Source organism: Hyalella azteca, unplaced genomic scaffold (assembly GCF_000764305.2).
Source record: "Hyalella azteca isolate HAZT.00-mixed unplaced genomic scaffold, Hazt_2.0.2 contig7409, whole genome shotgun sequence".
Taxonomy (NCBI): Eukaryota; Metazoa; Arthropoda; class Malacostraca; order Amphipoda; family Hyalellidae; genus Hyalella; species Hyalella azteca.
Window position 1 is genome coordinate 55,487 of NW_025937535.1, and position 25,535 is coordinate 81,021.

Below are 25,535 nucleotides of genomic sequence, written 5' to 3' on the forward strand. Positions count from 1 at the left end.
ATAAGAATAATATCAATATTAAATTAGGGCGTTCAGTTCACGATCAGTATTCGTACTAATGTACATACTATTACTTTTATTCATATTTCATTTGCTGTTCAAATAACAGTACGCGAGTGCAGAAACAATTAAGTTTTACTCAAACTTGTCATCATGAGAATTATTAGTCGTAATTAGGTCTTTCAATAATTCCTAAGGGATTAAGATTAAAAGCGTTGTCAGATTCATAGCAATCGTTGCAATTCGGGTAAGATTTTAGATTTTGAACTTCGCGAATCAAAGGCTTTAGCCTCTTAAACTGTCAATTCAGCAAGGCACTGAGCCGTTTAGTTATATTAAAATCCTTTCAGATTGAAAAGAAAAGTTTAATTCTACCGCGTTATGATGTACCTAGTAGGCTAGAGATATGCTCATTGTGGAAACCCTAGTGGCATTAATATTAATGACACGCCTTTTGAAGGAAACTTTTTTTCGGCTGACTTATCTTCTTTCATTTAAGAGCAGTTATCTCATGCATTCATCATACATCCGTGAATTCCTTTTTAAAAGGGCAGTTGACCGCATTCTCATTGACTGCCCTCAATGCCATTTGTGCATAGAAAGATGACATTCTTTTAATATCCCCGCAATACATATTTATTTTTTATATGTAATCTAGAGCACTAGGTAAGTTTCAAGGCCATTTGACGTGTGCATTAGTGACCTTGATATGAGAACCTTACCAATGAGAGGCCTCTCAGTCTTCACTCATGTCCCGTTCAAGGTCTGCAATCTGTTTCTGTATGTATCTTCAAAATCATAAGATTCATTTTTTTTATAAATGAATGCTATGCGATTGACCAAAACATATATTTAATTATGATGGAAACATATGAAATGCATGTTTATAGTTACTCCCACATTGCATATATGAGGAGTCATTTTACATCTAATTAATCCCTAAGTACTATTACAGTTATAAAATATAGAATAATGTAGAATTTGAATAATTCTGCCTAAAAGATTATTTACTGATTATTTTATTCTCTAAATATTGTATTTCCTGAAAGTCTGGAAACGCGCGAATTGCGAGGCCCATGTGAAAGATCGACTTCGCTTTGCAGACGACAGATGTTTATGTACATCTGCGTTTCTTTCGACATGTGTGATATGGAAATATTCACGTAAATCGAGAATACGTGTTTGAAAAATCATAGATAATTTTTCCATTTAAAATTAATAATAATTTTGACTTGTTGTACCTTTTTTTGATTTATATGCACCATCGCATAATATTTTTGCCACCCAAAGAAACGCAGCTACAAGATGTCGGCAGCAGGATGACTTTTTCTCACAAAAACTTATTTCGTAAGTTATCTCCTATCAAGAGTTAAAATTCTATATGAATCAAATGGTCATCATTTATATTATAAATTGAAATATTTTACATCATGACTTTCAATAGGAGCCATCAATGAAGAGACGAGAAAGGAGTGTGTTCGTTTGTACGTCCTTAACAATAAACAAAACTTGAGACATTTCTAGTCGAGAGGAGATCGAGTAATGGTGTGCTGGAAAATTGCTCGTGGGTATGAAGAGAGTTTTTGTGTCTATGCTGGTATTATTGTTCAAAAAAGTTTCATCAAGACTTCCGAAAGATATTTTTTATGTTTGTGAGTGGTGTTAAGTTCCTAAAAGAACACGCGCAATGCTTATCGCAGGTAGAAAGTGGTGTGCAATTACGAAGTCCAACTTCTTATTTCCCGAAGCTCCGTTACTATCTCTTCCTCCGCAACTCATCTCGAGAAGAAACCACCACGTTGGGCCTAATCATAAGCTGCTGTTGAACATTATATTGTGAAAATGCCTGCCTTGTTTCATTATATTATGACCGTGGCCTTCATAAATACTGCAGTTTAACCTTTGATATTTTCCGATGTGATGCCGTCTTGCTCAAGCCCACGCATTTTGTTTTCAGACTTTCAGTTTGTAAATTTCGTTTTCACTAAGAGTGCCACTGCTAAGACTGAGCCTCAGTTTTCCTGAGGTTCATTATATTACTCATAATTACTGAATTGAACACTGCATTGTGCTGCTGTTGCCAAAAAAATGAAATGCTAATGGGATTGGCTAACATTGCAGTAATATTTTTGTAATGAAACTAAACCTGACTTTCCATTTAAAATTTGGCCTCTGGGCTGGCCCTGCTGGCCTGCTGGGCAATAAGCACTAGGCAGCCTAGCAAGCTAGTTACAAGGCTAGCTTGATCTTAAATATATGTACCACCATTTCCATAATTTCATCATGCTATTTTGCGTACATTAGCCATACATATGTCCGTTTGACCCAGGGTACAGTCGTACAGAGGGTGCAAGCAGCATCGCTAAGCAGCATAGTGACAAAGCAGAGAGTTTTTTAGACTCTCCCTCAACTGCCTCAAGTTCATTTTTGAGTCCTATAAGACAGACATATAAGTAGACCAGTAAAGTATCATGGATGCCAGCATTATCATACTTAAGAAATTGGTTTAAATCTTGAGTTTTGGGAAAATTAAAAATGAACTGATTCCAAAAAAGGTCTGGTTTGCCACTATGCCAACGCAGTGTGGAATTCTAGAGGGATATTAAATTAACCAGTACACATAGCATATTGGAAAGCAGGATCTGAAAGGTTGGAAAGTCCAGGAACTTTCCACTTCCAGTCCATTTTATTATATAAATTATACATATCCTATCACTTTTCAGCTGTGATTGGTTGCTGGGGATGCTTTCAAGCTGTGATTGGTTGATGGGGATGCTTTCCAGCTGTGATTGGTTGCTGGGGATGCTTTCAAGCTGTGATTGGTTGATGGGGATGCTTTCCAGCTGTGATTGGTTGTGCCCATATGCCCCGCCCCAAATATGGTATATGTACTACAGTACTGGTTAACTAAATACTTAACTTAAACTTGATCATTACAAACAAAAAGCCTGGAAAAATTTCAAAAAATCCATTAAATAAAAGAAAAATAGAGAATATCTATCAAACAAGAGACATTCAAACAATTTTCTAACAAATCTGAGGTACTATACAATTGAAACAGTTTGTCCACTTCTGACCCTCCTTTTCATTTATAGTCAGTCACCTGGCAGAGCACTGTATCTAAGGAAAGCATTCCACCTTTGGTGGAAAGCTTTTTTATAAGTGAACCTCCATTTCTAGAATTCCACCCTGTCACCAAGATATGATTTTTCAGCCAAAAGCGTTGCTGGCCCTTTTTAAGATCCATTGCCGGTAATTTTTTGTAAGAAAGTGCTGCAAGCAACTTTGATACTATATCCTTTACTATCCACGCACCGAAACTCACAACATAACTGATTTCCCGACAAGCTTCACTGCCTCCTGATCCTTCTGGTGTACCAGAAACCTTACTGTGTGCGCTTACAGTCCTTCAGATTTCCAGTAATTTTAAAGTCATTTCTCTTGTGCTGTAAGTTGTGCAATAATTTCAATCCAAATGTGTCGGCAAGATCTTCGGAAGGCATAAATTTTGCCGCGGATGCGTTGCCAAAGATCTTGCGATATTCACCCACTTTCTGCTCAGTGGCATTTGACGGTTTGGTGCTAAATGACAAGTGGATATCCTTTTTATCTTGAAATTTTAGTTTGTCTTGCTCAAGCTTTGGCTTCCTTTGTGTAGATTATAGGATTGCAATATACTCTTACTGGTCATCAAAAATCTTGTGGCTTCAAAGAATTTCATTTTTGATAAATTGGAAATTTAGAAGTTTTCTAAAATTTAGGGGAATTTATGGCTCCAGTATCAGATTTTTTGGTTTAATTGAAAATAATATAAGAAAATATATAAGAAATATGTCACTCCAAGAAAATTTGTTATACTGCCATTCTGGACAACCTGGCAGAAATGGCCTGTGAATGAGACAAAAGTGCCCATATTTGCTGTCAGTTTGTCATTTTTATGCCTCTTGTCTAATTTAATTGATCAAAATAAAAATACTTTTAATTTTTGATTGTAATTTTAAAAATTGTCATAAAATGATAGTTTTTTAATAGCAACTTCCACAAAATTCTATCCTATATTCCAGATTGGTTCTACAGTCAAGTCAAGTAACACTCTCTGCCAAAAACATCCATACTCAAAATATTTTTGTTTTTTTTGTCTTGTGGTTGCCAGCATGCTTTTGGCCATAGCCTAAATCTTCATGCGGAAAACATTCTTGTTAATGCCATTGTAGTTGGGAAAGTATGAGTCAGCTTGCTAATGCTAACAGATGGTGTTATAACAAACATAGTGTTATAACATTACTTATTGCCTTAAGCAAGAAGTTGTATTGTGGTTTCAAGGGTGAAAGTAGAGAAATGACCCAAAATGTGCTACTGTTTGAATATTGATTTCCACATTTTTGAAAGTATGTTCAGAGCTTGACAATTGAACTTGCGGCTGCAAATTTGATGCACAAAACGGATTTGTTTGCACAAAAACAGTCGTGGCTCAAAGAACATATCTATTCCACACTATGTTCTCTATGTATGATTTCAGGCCAAGATTTGAAGAAAGCCTACTTATTACTTAAATCTTGTGGTGCCAACTGAAATAGGTACATTTGATAACTTTTGAATCACATGCCTTTGTTGTATGTGTTTGCTAACAATTTAATAAAAAATTATTCATTATTCATCTTGTGGCTATAAAAAAGGCAAGAAGGCTCTAATCATGGCTCTCTAGCTAGATTTAAATATAGATTCCAGATGTGCTTCTGGCATCATATATATCTACTCTCTGAGCCATGAGTATTTTTTCTTACCATTTCTTAGCAAGATGAACTTCTAATGCCATTTCTGTAGGATTCCTTCTCAGCCTCAAGCCAAGAAGGCTCCTGTCCTAGTCCTACTGTTATCGAAAATGCACAAGCAAGGCACAACGTTCCAAAATTATTATGGAAATGTCACTTTGTTGCCATGAGTTGTATGTAGTTCAGTAGTTAGTGGTACTGTAAAACAGGGTGGCTTGGACCATTGATGGGGAGGCTTGAACCAATTTGTGATACTTTGTATTTGTGATTACACTTACTTTGTGTGATAGAAATAGTCACCTAGTAAATAAATAAAACATATCTCTTTACTGCATTTGTAGTTCATCTCATGATAATTCTAGAATCTAGAGCCATCAACACAATTTTTCAAAGGCAAGAACTTCATGAGTGTAGTGTTTTCTTTTCTTAGTAGGGTTTCCCAAGTCACTCTATTTTAGGATTTTAGGGTAATTTTCCAGTCTTGGATGACGTAAGATCTATTTGAAGTGTTCCTTACCTGCTTTTTGTTGTTTTGCTCTAGTGGGGAAAAAACTGATTTGTAGCTGCTACTGGATTTTATGAGCTGGAAGTTTGTTAAATTTACAGCCATTAAATAGAAATCCTAAGCCTGTGATTTTGTTTTTTAAGTTCATGAATCCATTCTCAAAGCCAATGAAGATTATATCTAAACTAGTTTTGCGTTTTGTGTCGTATCTCTAATACTTCACTATAAATTAATTCAGAAGCAAAATGTATGTACCGTCAAGTGGGGTGACTGTGGCCAAATTACACTATTTTTTGCCAATCAAATTCCTACAAAATAGGAATGAAGCGGTGCTGCCATTGTAAATTTGTACATATATCATTGAAATGTTCATATTTAAATATGTCATGTCTGAATTATGTCACTTTTATAGTTGAATCATTTATTTACAAATTACCTGGCTGGCCAATGTCACCCCACTATGGGGTGACTTATGCCATATGTGTTTAAACATGGTAAAAATGTAGTAAAAAGGATTTTATGGCCAAATTCAGCTATTTTTGAGGTGACATCAACCATGCAGGGTGTTTAAGGGGACCGGCTACCCTAAAATTTTCAATTTTGGCGTTTTCCGGTTGTTGGGCTCATCTTAAAGCTTACTTTTTGACGCATCCAACGGTACCAGAATCATCCCTCTACGTCGAAAAATGATTTCGTAACAGCCCCCCGAAGGGAGGGAGTTTTTAGAGCCCTTAACTAAAACCTATGGGATTAATTAGAAGGCTAGACACACTAAAAAGGAATGTCTGACGTAAAGTGGCCAATCATGGTATTATCCGGTGCTCATACTCATCTTAAAGCTTACTTTCTGACGATTCCATTGGTGGCAGAATCATCTTTCTACCTCCATTTTTACGTTCACCACGCCCCATGGAACGGGGGGCGGTGTGGGGCGGCCTTAACAAATTCCTAAGGCATTAATTACGGGGCGTGACTTGATATACTGCCAGATGCAGCCAGATCTTTCAGTGCCGATCATGATAGCGAGGTGAAAGGTGTGCAGCCACTTGCTCTAGTCCTTCCTCACTTAGTTTTAAGGCTTAGTTTTGGTATGTTGGCTACGTTACGACTCTTTTACATCATTTTACGTGCCGCCCGGCAGTTTTTCGGGCGTGGTGAAAACCTCCGATTGGTCTCACGGCAAATCTATCTCCTCCTACAGTTTTCAAGCTACAGCAATGAGACATATACCATTCAACTCGCAAAGACCATACCTATCGATTTGAACATCACTTTTTTGAATTTCTATCTGGTTTGTTTTTTATATGGGGGAGAAGGGGGGGGAGGGGGAAAAAATGAGAAGAATGGAAAAAACGCTCATAAAAAAAACTATGGGGAAAATGAAAAAACCCATGTTTGAATTGACAGATATGGTCTTTACGAATAGAATGATACGTGTCTCGATGTTGTAGGATGATTTTTGTAGGAGGAGATAGATTTTCTAAAGTACCCCTTTTTAGCCGTTTTCTATGAATTTCACGTTTTCTATCGATTTTTTCGAAAAATTCATAGGAGCAAAATGTTATTTTTTTTTACATTTTACGTATGTATGTGAAGTTTCATGATGATCAGATGATAACTGTAGAAGTTTTTCCGGAGGGTAGCCGGTCCCCTTAAAGGATGGTAATTGCCTGCTGAATTTGTCTCATCATAGTTAAGTGTTCTCAGGTGGGACATCCTTCAAGGTTTCCTCCAGATTGCAGAAATATTGGGCCATAACTTCACTGCCACTATTGGCACGGCTTCTTTTGATGTTATTAGCATTTTGGGTTGTAAGCTGGTCTCAATTTTGCTTTAAAAATGAGATCACCCAATCCTGACCAGGAAGATTTCCCTTGAACTTATGTAAAGTGAGACCCTATTTGTCAAGGTAATTTTTTACCAAAAAACGCAGATGGGAAGCCCCAGTCTGATAGCTGAATAATGTAGGATACTAAATATAGAGTATCTAGAGTAGGATCTAGGTGAAAGAGTAGACTGTCCAACTTCCATCAACTGCAGTGCTTTCTTAAACAACTCCTCCGAATATGTCCGATATGGCCTAGACTCTAATTTACATTTATAGCTGTGTATATTGTCTGAAAAAAGAAGAAAAAATCTATTATTCTAAGCGTTTATTGGCTGGCCAATGTCACCCCATTCTGCCCATTACTATGGAGTGACATTGGCCAGCTAAGTTTTTAAGCATGTATAAAAAGATCTGGTTCCAAAATTATTTTTGTATCTCAAAATATTAAAGTTTTCACTCAGCTTTTTCTTAACAGTACTGTGGCATTTAGTTTGTGTAGGTCACGCAGGATTTACAATTAATGAAACAAAACAGTTTCCAATTGATATAGAAAAAACTACATTGGATACCATTTCATTTCATAAACATAATACAACTACAACAGAAACAAATGGCAGCAAAACAAAATCATAAAGGTTGGCTGAAGTCACCCTGACAGCCAAAGTCACCCTGGTGGCCAAAGTCACCCCACTTGACGGTATATGTGTAGTGGCAGTGGCAGATATGTTATATTCAATGCATACCTCAACTTGTAGAAAGCTCCTGCTCTAAATTCCACTAAGTTTTGAATTACGAATGCTTCAATTTGAATTTATTTAAACACGATTACTTTTGTTGCCTGCTATGAAGCTGCAGTCTGGAAAATGATGGATGTGAGAGTTCCCTCTTAATGTTTGTCAAGTATTATTTTGGTTAGGAAGAGCTTATTTAGAGCTCACCAAACATTAGGCAAATGATTATTGGGCTTTTAATGTTGGACAAGGAATGAACATACATAACAGCTGACTCTGGAGCAGTGGTTCCCAAAGTGGGCAGTACCGCCCCCCTGGGGGTGGTGGAAAGATCTGGGGGCAGTGAGGAAGAAAGGGGCAGTAGGAACGGCAGTCAGAAGTTCAAAAGTTTGTTTAATGATTTGCAGACAACACGTGCAGCTGTATACCGCTTCCAGCGATGGGGATTTCCACCCAGAATTTTTTTTCAACATCCCTTGGATTTCTAGTGCAAATTTTTGAAAATATTCAAATTTCTTGGTTGTTTGTGTGTCTAGGGGGTCGTGCTATGTGAATATTATGTTTGTGGAGGGTCTGCAGATTTTCTCTTGATGTTAGAATAAGGACATTTGCTTGTAGTTTCACTTCTAGGAAAAAGATTGTAGGAAGAACGAGAGGTAGAGGTTTTCTGTGTTTCATTCATATTCATGAGATGCTTCAAGTTTCCATTTGATATTTTAGTAGGAGGCTGGTAAAGTTATTCTAGTAATTTTATGATCAATTAATGCTAGGTTTTTATTATCTTTTTTACTGATGCCATTTGATGTAACAGATGTCATTTGTCATAACTGATGCCATTTGATGTAAATGATGCCATTTGATGTAAATGATGCCATTTGATATAAATGATGCCATTTGACATGACTGATACCCTTTGACATAACTGATGCCATTTGATGTAACTGATGCCATTTAACATAACTGATGCCATTTGATGTAACTGATGCCATTTGACATAACTGATGCCATTTGATGTAACTGATGCCATTTAACATAACTGATGCCATTTGACACAACCAATGCCATTTGACATAACTGATGCCATTTGACACAACCAATGCCATTTGACACAACCAATGCCATTTGACATAACTGATGCTATTTGATGTGTAGAACTGATGCCATATGCCACAACTAATGCCAGTTTTTTGTTCCAGATATGTGACTGCGTTGAGAGACTTGTCCAGCTCTTCCTAGAGCAAACCTTGCACTTAATTTCACTTCAAATCTCCCCCCGTGATGGGGGACGTAGAAATGCCGGGCCTTGAGAGCCCAAAGCTCTGCCCTGCTGCTGGGGTAACTGAAACTCTGCCCTTAGATGTAGACAAACCTAGGAATGATATGAGTGATAAGAATAATGAAAATGATGTGTTGTTAGGCAAAGAAAGTGCTAGTAACATAGCTAATGATGCTACCGCATTATTTGTTGTGGCACCGGCATGTGGCACTGACGCTGTGGCTGATGTAAATAACAGTTTACTTGATGGAGAAGCCAAGAAAAATTATAACCCTGAGCAGTTAGTTCAGTTAGACGGAGCTACTGTGCTTGAGAGATCGTATGATGCCTCTGCTAAAGTGGATGAGGCTAACAAAAACTCTAATTTAAATGAACAATTTTCTTCTAGGAATAATATGAACACTAGTATGATATCAAGTATTGAAGATGGTGTAGGTGAAGTAAGTTGTAAAGCTAGTGTAGCGAGTGAATCTAGTGAACAGTTTTCCATGGACCAGAACTTTTACAGAGATACGTCCATGTCAAGTCAGCTTCTGAATGAGAATAGCAGTGCAGCGTCTGCAGTAGAACCTGGTAGTTCTGATGCAAGTTCTAAGAACATGGAAGATGCAACAGAAGCAAAGACCAAGAACAACATGACAGAAGCGAAGACCAAGGATGACAAAGGAGATAATAAAGCTAAGAGTGAGACCAGTAATATGGATGTGAAGCAAGCAACATCTATTGTACATAATAATAAAGGAGACGATGCTAATGAGTCTGCATCTTTTGCTGGCAGCTTAAATGAGCTTGTTGAGAGAGGAGGTCTCTATGGCCAGGAGAAAATTGTGGCCGAAAGTGCAGTTCGCCAACAGAAAGCTGGTGATGAAGTGAGGGAGGCTAACGATACTGAGTGTGACACGGGAGGTGTGAGTGTAAATAAGGTGTTTGTAAAGGACTTTTCAAAGTCACAAGGCGTGGTGAACGATGTTGCTGATGTGCCTCAAAGTAAGACCACCAAAGACCTTGTTAACACTGAACAGCCCTATGATACTTATGGCGGTGCTGACACCATTGCTAAAGCTGACGTCAACTCATGGTCCAGCTGCAGCACCAGTCATGAGACAGGCGCCTCTAACCTGCCTTCCGTTGAAGGAAAGAACGTCACTTCCCCCACTGCTTCTCCTCCTGGCTCCCTGGGGACCACTCCTGGGGAAGTCTGTCCTCCCAAGGAAGGAATGCCTGGGGTTGCATCCTCTGATCCCATCATCCCCGTCTTCGGGTACTGCCCCAAGGATTCCTGCGGTAATTCTATGACTCCGTACCCAACCCCGCCCTATCCAACTCCTCCCTACAACTCCATGAGCGGCATCTCCGCAAGTGCCTACCCCAATGCCACCAACGTCTACCCCAACTCCTGCCCTGGGTACTCGGGGGCTGCCAGCTATCCCACCCCAAGCACCCCAAGCTCTGGGTACACCAACCCCAACACTCCATGCTCCAGCTATGTCAACCCCAACACTCCAACTTCAGGTTGTGGCACGGATACAACCCCCAACTCTAGCTACCATAACCCCAACACCCCGAACCCCAGCTTTGGTGGCACCGTAGATACTCCCGTCTATGGTGCCAGTTCCCACTATGTGGCTGCAGAAAATGCCAGCGGCTACACAGGTCCCTCCAACGCTCTGATGGGGCTGGTCGAGAGCTCTAGTACTTGTGGACCAAGTCCTCCTGGAGGAAGCCTCTCCAGTGAGAGCTCTTCTTCCTATGGGCCAAGCCCTACTGCGGGACCTCAAGTGAGTGAGGGCTCGTCTTATGGACCCAGTCCTCCTGCATATACTCAAGCAAGGGAGAGCTCCAGCACTCTTAGCTCTCAGGAGTCCAGAGGCTCCCGATCTTCTGGCACCAGCCTGCTGACGTCACAAGTATCCCCAGCACCTGAGAAGACCTGTGATGAGAAGGTTACCTCCAGCCGTAGTAGTGCAACAAATTCACTGGAGAGTACGACATCAGTAAGCATTTCTTCTTCCTCATACCGGCAGAGCAACACACAACAGCACATGAGCACCACAGCATCAGTGCCAGACACAAGGTGTAGTACTAACTCAATGTACAACTTCTACTCGAGTAATGCCAGTGACGGAGATAGTACAGCTACTGTAGGAGGTTCTGCTGCTGGTGCATATGACACCAAAGACGCAAGCAGCCTCGGTGTTCTCGGTTCTGAGTCCTCCAACAAGCCCAGCTCATACCTGAACAAGGAAGGATATAGCAAAGGAGCTTCTTACTCGTCTGCTGCTGCCAACACCACCTTCTCTAATGCTGGGTCCAACAGCTATGCTAACTCGGGGACTAATAGCTACTCAAACACTGGGCCCAACAATTATCCTAATACTGGGTCTAATGGCTATCAGAACCCTGGGTCTAATAGCTACCAGAACCCTGGGTCTAATAGCTACCAAAATCCAGGGTCTAATAGCTACCAGAATCCAGGGTCTAACTGCTACCAAGACCCAGGTTCAAATGGCTACCAAAACCCTGGGTCTAATAGCTACCAAAACCCCGGATCAAACAGTTACCAGAACCCTGGGTCAAACAGCTACCAGAACCCTGGCTCGAATGGCTACCAAGACCCAGGTTCTAATGGATACCAAAATCCTGGTTCTAACAGCTACCAAAATCCAGGTTCAAACAGCTATCAAAACCCTGGCTCAAATGGTTACCAGAACCCTGGGTCTAACAGCTACCAGAACCCTTCAACTCCTGGCCCCTCAACTCCTGCAGCAGCTCCTGGATATTCAGACCCAGATTCCTTGGGCAATGTAAACTATTCCAACCCTACAACCCCAGCGTCAGGGCTTGTCAGCTCACTAGGTCAAGGCATGTACAGCAACCTCAAAACCCCGTCTGGACTGCCAGCTTCCGAACCTTCTGACCGGCACTGGAACAACTCTAATGCTGCTAAACCCTCCTGCCATCCAAGCCAGCATTCTGCCCAGACCAGTGCTTTGAAAACCAACTTGCAATCGGACTTTGGAAGCAACATAAAGGAAAGACAAGCTGAAAATTATTACTCATGGTCAGAACACAAGACTGGGCCAGATGCCCTTGACTTCAGCTGTGCTGCACCTTTTGGTTATCCAAATCCGGTGCTGAAAACTGAACCTGGGACCTCCTCCATCCAAGACACACCCTTCAACAACTTCAAGACGTCGCAGGGGGGCTTGATGTCGCCCCCCAACCTGGACCCCTCGTTTGGGGAGAGTGCCTCCCTAGAGGCCGCCATCAACAGCCTCAACAAGAAGGATGCCGCGGCCATCAGGGAGTCACTCGAGTCCTTCATCATGTCGGACCCAAGCTTCAAGAACGGTGACGCTGCAGGCCTCAGCAACCATGAGAAATATCTTGAGTTCCTCGAACATATGACGCAGTTCTCCATGGCTAGTGAGAAGATGGAAAAGTTTGGTAGAAGTAGCAGCGTTGGTGGTGGTGGTGGTGGGGCTAACCAAGCTTTGGAAGCTCTCACCCACATGACTAATTCCCAGCAGCCACATGAACTGAACAGCATGCTGCCTTCATACATGCAGAGCAACATGGCCGGCATGCTCCCCTCCCAGCACAATATGGGCATCAACATACCCTTGGGTATGCCAGGTAGCACTGGGCATGGCATGCCAGGACTCATGCCCAACCCCTTGACGGAGCCTTTCCTGCATAACGAAAGGTTCATGCCAACCAACCACATGATGAATGGCTTACTGGATGGCATGAAGGCAGGGTATGACGTCAGCAACCCATACATGATGAGCATGAAGGCTGCTATGGAAGGAGGACTTCATTCCATAGGAGGAATGAAGTCCTCAGGCATGTATCCAGAATCCTCTATGCCCTCCTCCAGCATTGGCCACACCCCTACAGGCGTGTCATCAAAATCAGCGTATGAACCGTGGCTGCCGCAGATGAACCTGGGTGACACAGCTCCCGGTTGCAGCAACAAGTTCACAATGCAGCACAAAACCTCTGGTAGCCGCAGCACCACGCCTGCCTCCACCAACTACTCGCCAGGGTACAGCAAAGGGCAGTTTAGAAGTAGCACTTCATCTCTACCTTCAACCTCTGATAATTTCAACGCATTCCATCAACGCGACATGCAGCACTACAAGCCATCAGACAGCGCCATGTCAAGCAATGCTAATAATGTGCCAATGAAGTCTGGGAGCATGGACAGTCTCCTGGCTTGCTCTGAAGTGCCCTCAGCTGCCAACCTTAACAGCACTCAGAAGTCCAGCATGAGTCAGAGCATGTCGGACATGACTCAGAATTGCTTCCCGCCCAACCGAGTACACCCCGTTCCAAATACCCCAGATCCCCACGCGTACCTGTCTGATCCCTACAGAACCAAGAATGCATACCGTCCTACGTCAGACCTCCCCGCCTACAACAACCCCCCCACTTCATCCCCAGCCTCCCAGAAACCAGACGACAGCCTCTACTGGAACATCACCCCTGACACATACCACAACCAGCCCCTCATGCACCTGCCTGAGGGCACTAGCATCAACGTGGAACACAGAAGACCAAACTGTCCATGCATATTATGCGCAGCGCATACAAGGAACGTGCGTATACATGGTGCGCACAATGTGCGCAACCACGTGAGTTGCGTAGGTAGAGGGCGTGCGGGCTGGTGCGCTAAGACCAGCCGCTACAAACTCAACCTGAAGGTTGCATCAGGCTTGTCATCCCTGGCAGGCAGCGCAGCAAACTCCACGCCACTCCACTCCACAGCAGCCTCCATCGCCGAGTCTATCTCCAGCACCATCTCCAGTGTCATCTCCAATGCTGTTGCTAACAGGACCCCGGTGGACGAGGGTGCTGGTGGTCTGATACCATCAGGGACCAGTGGTCTGATGCCATCAGGTGCTGGTGGTCTGATGCCGTCAGCTGCTAGTGGTCTGATGCCATCAGGTGCTAGTGGACCAGCCCGAGACCCAGATAGACCTGGAGCAGCAAGTTTTATGGGTAACCTAACCCAATCTGAATCAGGTGCCAACCCAGTCTATAGACCTGCAGACAACCTTTCAAGTAACCCGGCCTACAGACCTGCAACCAATCTGCCTAGTCAACCAAGCTACCCATCTGCTGACAACGTCCCAAGTAACTCATCTTACCGACCTGCAGACAACCTGCCCAGTAACCCAGCTTATAAACCTGTTGATAATTTGTCTAGGAACCCAGCTTACAGACCAGAAGACTGCCTGTCAAGTAACTCAGCCTACAGACCTACAGACTACCAACCAAGCAACCCAGCTTTCAGACCAGCAGACAATCTGCCTGGTAACCGTGCCCCACATTGGGGTCTGCCCTCTGATAGTCTGCCCTCCAGTGAATTACAGACCGGAGTCTCCACAGGTGCTCAGTTTGACAGCTTTAGTCAATCTCGACAACGCGGCAGACACCCGAGTTCAGGGTTTGTGGACCCAAGACCCCAGCAGACCCCAAGCTCAGGATATACAGACCCCAGATCATCTCCGAGCACAAATGTGGCCCGCACGAAGCCCTCTGTTTCTGACCCTCATAACTTACCCCCGACAGCAGCTGTGGAGAACACTGGGTCATCTATACCAGGTAGTTGCTATGGTGGCAGCTCCAACAATGAACATTTCCCTTCTAATACTAATTTTAAAACTGATGCTGATGGGTACAGTGCCACGTATGCCAAAGCCAACTCTTACAATATAAATCAAGCCAATAACATCAGAAGTAACTTTGCTAACCAAACTCATGCCAGCTCCTATGCACCAGCCCCCCTCATCGAACCATCAAGGTACAAGACCTCTGGGGAACCACCCAACAGAACAGGTCCTCCTCCCTGCCTCCCTGACGGCCGCAACAATCAACTGCATTTCACCCCGAGCCTCGACAACAGATTAGACCTCCCTGAACTGCATGCCCCTCCTCCTGCTGCAGCAGGCGAGTCCTTGAAACAAGTCTTGGCTAGTCCGACTAGAGATAGAGCCCCTAGTGGGGCTGAGGCGAGATTAATACCTCAACAAACGCCCCCGACTGCACCAGCAGCTCCCCTGGGTCCTCCTGTGGCAGCGACCTCGCATGGCAAAGATGTCAGCAGGTTCTTCAACTGCCCTGGGAGTCCCTGCAAGTCTGCCAAGCCCTTGGATGATGCCGAGCAACTTTACTCCTTCAACGACTCGTCAATAGAATCACCGATGCCCTCGCCCATGCAGCACAAGCACAAGAAGCGTAAGCTGAAGGAGGCCTTCCCCGTCTACGAGAGCGAGATCACCACCGACCCTCAGTCCTGCGGCATCAAACTTAAGCTCAAACTCACGACACCTAAGCCGGCTGTGCTCCCCAAGAGTCCTTCGTACTCCTACGCAGCGTATTCCTCCCTCAAGTCCCCCGCTGGGAGCCAGGACCAGAGCAGCTCGTCAACCACCAGCTCCCCCTACTACAGCGTCTCCTCTTCCTCCCCCTATGACCTACCATGCGCCCCAGACTTGCCGATCCCCAAGAAGCGCAAGTACACAAAGTCTGCAGAAGCCGCCTCCCGAAAAAAGCAACAGTCCACCTCCGAGTCCTCAACTCCTCTGAGCTCCCCAAGCCCTTGCATGGTGCCCTTGGTGTCTGGAGGCATCTACCCCACCGTGGTGCTGAACCACATCAACCCTGGTGCCAGGAAGAAGCGGGGGCCTAAGACGGGGTCGGATGTGTACAAGAACCCCGGGTTTGGCGCCCCCTTGGCCGAGGTGAGAGGGGAGCCCCAGTCCCCCTGGGGCTGCAAGATCAGCAACGAAGTTCTCGGGATGATCTTCAGCCGCGTGATCGGGGATGACAACTGCATCCCTGCCCTCCTCAGGTGGGGACCTTATCCTTAGTATCCTTTAGTAGTATCCTTACGTAGTATCCTTGTATACTGTATTCCTACTGTCGTGGACATTGCAGTCCCAGTACCCCCATGACCAGCCCTACCAAGTAGGTATCACTTGGTATTAGTAGGTATCATGAAGCTGCCAATGAAGACATTTTCTTATGAACTCGTTATCTCTGCTCGATTATTGTGTGAATTTATGAGCATGTAAGTTCTAGTTTGCTGCTAATTCTGTGCCAATATTACAAGTGTGACTTTCCCTTTTATTGCCCTTTTTGTTACCGTGACCCCTTGATCCCTTCCTTACCAAACCCCTTTGACCTCACCCATTACCAAACCCCTTTGACCCCACCATCACTACAACCCCCCTTGTGCCCGCAGGTTGTCGCGGGTGTGCAGGCTGTGGCACAGCGCGTCACTCAACCCCGCGCTGTGGCGCACAGCAGACCTCAGCGTGCCCAGGGTCAAGCCCAGGCACAGGACGGAGGCCAAGCTGTGCTGGCTCCTCACCGACCGTCTGCACAGCACACAGCACCTCAACCTCAGTGAGTTGCACAGCACCTCAACCTCAGTGAGTTGCACAGCACCTCAACCTCAGTGAGTTGCACAGCACCTCAACCTCAGTGAGTTGGGCGGCGCTACATTTAGAGCATGTAGCGGTAGTGGTAGCGCCCGCTACATTTAGAGCATGTAGCGGTAGTGGCCGCTACATTTAGAGCATGTAGCGGTAGTGGTCGCTACATTTAGAGCATGTAGCGGTAGCGCCCGCTACATTTAGAGCATGTAGCGGTAGTGGTCAAGCGCCCGCTACATTTAGAGCATGTAGCGGTAGTGGCCGCTCTATTTAGAGCATGTAGCGGTAGCGCCCGCTACATTTAGAGCATGTAGCGGTAGCGGCCGCTACATTTCAAAGTAGCGCTGCCCAGCTCTGCCTTTACCCTGTTTAAGTCAGTGGTTCCCAAACTTTTTTCATTCTATCGCCCCCTTTTTACTCCCCTGTGAATTTCTAGCGCCTTCCCCACAGACACATGTAAAAACAAACGCCTCTTTCTTGTTATTTAGTACGCTGCAATATTAAAAGAGAAAGGTTAAACCGAAATGTGTACTTCACAAGTAGAGCCCCATTTAGTAAACCAATCTATTTTTTTGCAGTTTTAACTGTTTCAGCACTAGAAATTCAAGACGGCTCGGACAAATTTTCGGCCGGTCTCACGGCCAATCTCCAAATTCAATTATAAAGGAATATCTCCTAAATTAATGAACGCAGCTCAATAAAACTTGGAACACGTAATCATTAGGACCAAACGGTGATGTCTAGTTCGTGAAATTTTTTCAAATTTCGCTTTCATTCGTAAGTTATATGGAGATATGGGCCGTAATTCGCAGTGATCAAAGAAATTTTTCCCAACTACTGAACGGATTCAACTAAATTTTGAAAATACATTCCTAACTACCAAACGGTGATTTTTAGCTCGTGAAATTTTTTCAATTTTTCCTTTGTTTGCAATTTTTTTCATTTCACCGTCATTCCTGATTTCACACTTATCTTTATTCAGCCCGTTTCGCCGGGTAACTTGTCGCTTAACTTCGCGGTGATCAAGAAATTTTTTCTCTAAACTACTGAAGAGATTTGAACGTTGAATATAAATACCTAACCTCCCAACGGTGATGTTTAGCTCGTGAAAATTTTTCTGATTTTGCCCGCATTTACGAGTTATACTGAGAAACGACCGGTATTTCGACAGGCCAGTTTAACCTAGATCCGTATAACTTGCAAATGAAGGCAAAATCAGAAAAATTGTCACAAGCTAAACATCACCATTGGGAGGTTAGGTATTTATATTCGAAGTTCAAATCTGTTCTGTAGTTTGGAAGAGATTTCTCGATCACTTTGAATTCAAGCAAGTATATTGCTGTTTAAATCATGAATGAAGGTGTGATGGAATGAAAATTCGCAAACGAAGGCAAAATCAAGAACATTATCATGAGCTAAACATCGGTTCGGTAGTTAGAAATGTATAATCAATTTTTGCTCAAATCTGTTCAGTTGTTTGGAAGAAACTCCTTGAAATCGCCTTGATCATTGCAAATTTAGCCGTACAAGTATCGCCATATAGCTCACGAATGAAGGCGAAATTAAAAAAATTTTTATGGCTAAACATCACCGTTAGTTCCTAATGAATACGTTTACCAAGTTTCATCGAGCTGCGTTCATTTGTTTAAGGGATAATTAGTTTAAGAGATATTCCTTGATCACTGAATCTGGAGATAGGCTGTGAGACCGTCCGTAAATTTGTCCGAGACGTAAACCCAGAACAGCTTAAAAAAAACAGATCTGGGTAGAAAAACCCATCGCTGATAGTCATGTGCTGCACGTGTTGTGTACAAATCGTCAAACAAACGTTGGAACTTCTGACTTTGGAGTGCCGCCCCCCTACCGCCCCTTTTTCCTCGCTGCCCCCCTCTCCCAGATCTTTTATCTGCAGGTAGTAACGCTCCTCCTGTTGCAGGTGGCTGGCAGGAGGCAGTGACGCCCTTCATCCTACGGCTGCTGGGGGAGACGTGTAGGCAGCTGCGGTCGCTGAGTCTCGCGCGCTGCAACAAACTGCACGCAGACAACCTCGCAGCCGCCCTCCTGCACTGCACGCACCTCCAGCGCCTCGACCTCACCGACGTCATGGGGGTACGTGAGGGGGGTACGTGGGGCACGTCTTGGGGGTACGTGGAGCACGTCTTGGGGGTACGTGGAGCACGTCTTGGGGGTACGTGGGGTGTACCGTACGTGGGGCACGTGTTGAGGGTACGTGGAGTGTACGTGAGGCACGTGGTGGGAGGTATGGAGAGGAGGCATTTCGGCGGCTCTCCTGCATGCCCTGCAGCACCTGGATGTGATAAATTAGATGACGTACCTTAGGGGTACGTAGTAGTACAGGGTACGTAGTCTTAGGAGTATGTGGGGCACGTCTTGGGGGTACGTTGGGGACTTGGGGCACATGGTGGTGGTGTTGTGGTACCCACGTCTTGTGGGTACGTGTGGTACGTTGGTTGGTACATGGTGGTTGTCAGCAACGTGGCTTGACTGACGTCGGAAGTTGAGTGGGTCGCTCGACTGCTGAGGTGGCGTTGTGTGCTGAACTGACTCGTATTGTCTGACTTGACATTACTTCATGACAACTTGACTTGACTGACTTGACTTGAGTAACATGACTTGACTTTAGGTTGGCTGACAAGAATTGACTGACTAGACTTTTACAAAACTTGACTGACTTGATTTGAGTGACTTGACTTAACATGACTTGACTGACAATACTTGACTGACTTGACTTACTTGACTGACTAGACTTGACTGACCAGACTTGAACTGACTAAACTTGACTGACTTGATTTGACTAACTTGACTTGACTGATTAGACTTTACCGACCACACTTGACTTAAATTGACTAGATATGCCTGACTTGACTAAAGCCTAACAAATGTTCATAAATAAATATTAATGAAATTGTTGATATTTCAGTGCCACAAGCCGACGCCTCGTGGGGCGGTGGGCCAGCAGACGCTGCAGGAGCTGTTCATGGCCCACGGCCCCCGCCTGACCCACCTGCACCTGGGCCACAACACGCTCACCGGCCTATCACACCACGCCCTTTGTCTCACACCACGCCCTTTGTCTCACACCACGCCCTTTGTCTCACATCACGCCTTTTGCAGACCCACTGCCACCAGCTGGAGGTGCTGGACCTGAGTCGCGTGGAGACGGTGGGGCGGGACGCTCTACTTATCCACCTGGAGGCGCTGCAGGAGGGCTGCCCTCTCCTGAAGGTGCTCAAGCTGTCCCTGACGAAGGCCAGGTTCAACAGCGCCTCCATGGCGGAGCAGGCCGCCTCCAGGGGCTTCCCCCACCTGGAGCAGCTGTTCGTCGCCACAGATGACCGCCAGCACGTCGGCATCAACGACCACGAGCTCGAGCGACTCCTCAAGAACTCCACCAGGCTCACGCTGCTGGACGTTAGGGGGTGCGTGGGGTGGTGTTAGGGGGTGCGTTGGGGTGATGTTAGGGGTTGCGTTGGGGTGATGTCAGGGGGTGTGTTGGGGTGATGTCAGGGGGTGTGTTGGGGTGGTGTTAGGGGGTGTGTTGGGGTGATGTTAAGGGTACGGGGGGTGCGGTGACGTCAGGCTCACGCTGCTGGAGGTCAGGGGGTGCGTTGGGGTGATGTTAGGGGTACGGGGAGTGGGTGACGTCGGTGTGTGCGTTGGGGTTGAGGAAGACGCAAGAAGGTTGGGGTAAAGTTGTGATGGAGCTTATGTAGATGGATGACGGTACTTGACCTCTGAAGGCGTCTGGGGCTAACGTCTTCAAACTAATCCATGGCTAACGCAGTGGATTAGTTTGAAGGATGTGTGTTGCTTGCAGGTCTTGTTGATTTAATGTTCTTGGTGGGTTGGGGGTCGAGACTGGGGATGTCCTAAAAGATGAATGGGTGACAGGGTGGTGGGTGTTATGGAGTTAATTAGTAAGTAAGGAGTTAATGTAAGGAGTAAGCAGTTAAGGAGTTCGTCCTACAGCAGAATTAACCTTCACCTAGCAATATTTTACGTGGTGCAGGTGCTGAGTGTTGGTATAGTTGAGTTAATGAGTACCTAATGAGGCTAGCCTTATGGCGGTGCAGGTGCTGAGTGCTGGTATAGTTGAGTTAATGAGTACCTAATGAGGCTAACCTTATGGCGGTGCAGGTGCTGAGTGCTGGTATAGTTGAGTTAATGAGTACCTAATGAGGCTAACCTTATGGCGGTGTTGGTGATGGGTAACTAAGTAGTAATTTAGTTTATGGGTCTTCAATCGGGTACTCATTTGGTAATTTAATGCACATTTTGTAATTTAATACTTATGGTTATTTAATTATTTTAACTTTGTATTTTAATAATTTCAACCCACGTTTATTAATGTTTTTGAGTAATCATTTGGTATTTTAATATGTTTAACCCAATTTTCTCAACACATTTCGGGTACCCATTCAGTAATTTAATTATTTTAACCCACGTTTATTAACGTTTTTGTTAATTAACATGCGTTTATTAACGCTATTGATCATTATTTATTATTATTTATTATTTTAACTTACGTTTATTAACGTTTTTGTTAATTTAATTATTTATTATTTTAACGCACATTTATTAACCTTTTTGTTAATTTAATTATTTATTATTTTAACCCACATTTATTGAAGTTTTTGTTAATTAACATGCACTTATCAACGTTATTATTCATTATTTATTACATATTATTTTAACCCACGTTTATTAACGCTATTATTCATTATTCATTATTATTTATTATTTTAACTTACATTTATTACTGCAGATGCGCGCTGGTGAGCGACGGCTCCCTGGTGCGGGTGCCCCCCTGGTCCATGGAGCACCTGTACCTGGCTGGAGGCAGCTCCATTAAGCGCTACTCCGACCGCCTGGAGCTCGTCGTCCGCAAGTGGGCGCGTGGTCTTGTGGACTTGGACCTCGCGTGGACTGGCGACGAGGACGTGCTTGATGCCGCCCTCGGGGCCCTGGCTGAGGACGCGGTCAATCTCAGGTGGACTTGAGGGGACGTGAGGGCAGTGGTGGACTTGAGGGCAGCAGTGGACTTGAGGGGACGTGAGGGCAGTGGTGGACTTGAGGGGACGTGAGGGCAGCAGTGGACTTGAGGGGACGTGAGGGCAGCAGTGGACTTGAGGGGACGTGAGGGCAGCAGTGGACTTGAGGGGACGTGAGGGCAGCGGTGGACTTGAGGGGACGTGAGGGCAGCAGTGGACTTGAGGGGACGTAAGGGCAGTGGTGGACTTGAGGGGACGTGAGGGCAGCGGTGGACTTGAGGGGACGTGAGGGCAGCGGCAAATACCATTAACTGAAATATGTATTGTTTGTTAACAAGTGAGTGATAATGTAGCAAAACAATGATCGAGGTGAATAACTGATAAAAAGTTCAAATCGTTGGGTATAAACTAGGTTGGACATTGACGAGTAACCTAGATGAAAATGAAGAAACAAGGTATTGAGTGATTTACTATGTAAATTAAGGAGCATGAGAGGGGCAAGCAGTAATATAATAGCTCTAATTAATACACGGACGATGATGGATGAATTCTGTCAGAAGTAATGAAATTTCGTAAAATTACAAACAATAATCAGCACGCAATATTAAAAAATTTAGTCAAGTAGCCATTAAATTAACCATAGTATGAACAAATAACTATCCTAGAATCAAATGAATGAACTATCAAAATGCAGTTTGATTAGCAGCTATTAAGTGGACTAACAATCATTAATTGCAACGGTAATAGTTTCAATTGCAGGCAGTAAATAAAATAATTATCACAAAATTTGGCTAGATAGATGAAGCATTAATAAAAAGCGAAACTCGTTAAAAATTATTGTATCAACTGTTTGCTAACTTTAAATCTTGCTAATTAAAATTCTACCCAAACACTCGCACAAGTATTTAGGTCTTCCAGTACTAGTATAAAGGTCCAAGTTTAGTAGTACTAGTATAAAGGTCCTAGTATACTAGTAAAAGGTCCTAGCACTAGTATAAAGGTCCTAGTATAAAATAGGCCAACATCGCGTACATAGGTCCTAAAACCCGGATCACCTTAACGTGAAATTTCATGGTTCCAGATTTGCTTTGCAGCAAAAGGTTCATGGTAATCCCTCCTGTCACAGTCTCCCCTCACATCCACGGTCCAGAGCCCTCCACTAACCCCCCTCCCCCCACAGGGTTACAGATTTGCTTTGTAGCGAAAGGGTTATGGTAACCCCTCCTGTCATAGTCCCCCCTCACATTCACGGTCCAGAGCCCCCCACTAACCCCCTCCCCCCACAGAGTGCTGAACCTGAAGGGCTCGTCCGTGTCGGTGCGGGCGGTTCGTCGGGTGCTGGAGCGCTGCCTGCTGCTGGTGCAGGTGAACCTGTCGTCCTGCCGCGCCCTGCCCAGGGGCATGAAGCGCCTCTACGAGTACCAGGACCTGGCGTGCCTGCGTCAGCAGCTGCTGCAGGAGGTTCAGTAACGCGGAGACTGTCACTGCAGCAATTTGGTGATGCTGTGACGGCGGCTGCTGAAGGGGCGCCGGTTATGAGGACCCACGTCACTACCGACACCGTCAGGACAGCCAAGGACTTCTGTCAGGACAGCCTAGGACACCCAATAGATCTCCATTAGAACCCCTGTAAGGACATCCTAGGACTGTCAGGACGGACACCTCAGGACGCCCAATAGATCTCCATTAGAACGCCTGTAAGGATATCCTAGGACTATCTCAGGACGCCCAATAGATCTCCATTGAGACGCTTGTCAGGACAGCCAAGGGCTCCTATATTAGGACGCCCGAGTCATTCATTATCTCAGCAACCAGGCAATTTATTCAAGTAATCTTGTCACATCATCCGAAACCCAGAACCCATTATCATGAAGCCTGCCACTTGAGTCGTCATGCATCTGCAAGTCATGATTCTTTTTTTATATGGACTCATTAATTCACTTACCGCGCTAAGTAAACAAATTTTTTGCCATTAAGTAATCTTGTCACATCAGCCAGAACCTGGAACCCACCATTACGAAGCCTGCCACTTGAGTCATCGTGCATCTGCAAGTCACGGTTCTTTTTTTATATGGACTCATTAATTAACTTACCGCGCTAAGTAAACAATTTTTTGCCAATGAAAATATTGAATAACTTTGAGCCCTTCTGGCATGGCATTCATTTACTGAATGCTCCTACCATCGATGTTCTTGACCTTGACCTCGTTATGTTGTGTAATTCATTTGTTGCTGTTTTTTTCATTTGTTGCAACAAAATAGAATTATGCTTAATAATTCCATCTGTAGGGGCGAGTTGATAGAAAATATTTGTCCCGACGTGGCTTGATCTTGCCCAATTCTGTGGGTGTTTTTTAAATATCATTTAAATATCAGGATTTTATCTTCCGCATGAATGTGTAGTTTGATTGTGGGTTCTTTTCTATTTATGTTAATGTAATGAATTCGTATTAATTTAATGCACTAATTAACTAACTGTTTTTAATTTAATAATTAACTACATGTGGCCATCGCTTCAATTACCCAGCGTAAAGTGTTAACGCTGTCGAGAAAATCAAATTCTTTTTTATTAATAATTTGGTCCATAAAATTGTCGCCTGTGGACTCATTTTTATTGATTTTTAAGACAATTGTGACTTGCGTCCTATCTTTAATTCATATTTTGCTGTTCAAACATCATTTATTATTTAAGTATACGATAGAAATGTTACGTTTTCTGTGTGGGGCGTGAGAGAAAACTGGTGCGTTCGAGCGGAGACCATTATATTCACACGAGGTTTGTCTCTGCTTATGATGTTACTGAACCTACATGGTCATTTGTACGTTTTGATTTATATTGATCTATTGAATAATATATAGCACGTGCTCCATGTAGTTACGAAGCAGCGGCGCATAATTTAAATAGACATAATACGATCTATATAATATTATTGATTAATATTATATAAATACATTTGCTGCTGACTAATCTGCGCCAGACGAGTTAGTCGTAAGTCCGTCGTAGTTTTGTATCGTAGATCGTAAGACGTTGAAGACAAGCGCCTGTACATCGTAAGGGATTTGTACATAGAGCTTTGTATATTGTCTTAGCTATGAGATCGTCAGATATATACATAAAATATATATTATATATATATATATATAGAGAGATATTTGAATATTATTATACGTTGTATGTTAATCTTGAGTCTTAATGTGCAACCTCCACCCTACCCTCACCGTAACCCCCCATACCCCGTCCCGTTATCTCTTGTCTTAATGGGGAAAACAGGGGGCTATTTTACCTCATCTAATAACATCATTTATTCATCATTTATCTTCTCCATTGATCTTTTTAGCGCATTTTCTCATTTATGGAAAAAATGCCCTATTGTGCTCGCCCTGTCCGTCTGTCCGTCCGTGACTTCACGTTTTCGTCGACGAGAAAATGCGCTCTCTGCCACTCACTGCAGTGAGTACTGAGTTATATTTTTTATTACCGTCATCTATTTCTTCCATTCACCCACTTTACTTACACCCAAGTTTATTTGTGGGGTTGCGGGCAACCCACGGGCTGAGGGGAGTTATACATGCAGCCTCCCCCTCCCCCTTTCCCCCTTCCATCTCCCCTCCCTCCCCCCTCTCCCCCATTTTTGACAGTTCAGATAGTAAATATTTCAGGGGGTGGGGGGTTTGAGTATCCCCCCGCCCCCCAATGTGATTCTGTGATCAATAAACGCCCCCCCGCGCCCCCCATGTCTTGGCTGTTTTATTTAACCCCCCCTCCCCTCGCTCCCCGGCGTCACACGTTATGAACATGTTACGTGCACGCTGCTTACGTGAACATGTTCGATTTATTAATAGTTTTTTTTTGTAGAGAGTTAAAATGACCAAAATCAGAATAAAAAGTAAGCTAAATTTTCAAGAATTAAACGCGTTCTAGTGCCGTGTTCACCACCCGCGTTCTAGTGCCGTGTTCACCACCCGC

General features: G+C 44.1%; 1 protein-coding gene across 1 annotated transcript; it reads left to right on the forward strand.

Moving 5' to 3' along the window:
* The first annotated feature begins 1,534 nt into the window (after positions 1-1,534).
* LOC108664710 (serine-rich adhesin for platelets) lies at positions 1,535-24,037 on the forward strand. Its single transcript, XM_047881240.1, has 8 exons — positions 1,535-1,568; positions 9,033-15,971; positions 16,365-16,528; positions 18,494-18,666; positions 19,499-19,614; positions 19,677-19,997; positions 21,344-21,568; positions 22,856-24,037. Exons 2-8 carry the CDS (start codon positions 9,115-9,117, stop codon positions 23,037-23,039), a joined length of 8,040 nt encoding a protein of 2,679 aa, XP_047737196.1. The 5' UTR covers positions 1,535-1,568; positions 9,033-9,114; the 3' UTR covers positions 23,040-24,037.
* The last annotated feature ends 1,498 nt before the right edge of the window (positions 24,038-25,535 follow it).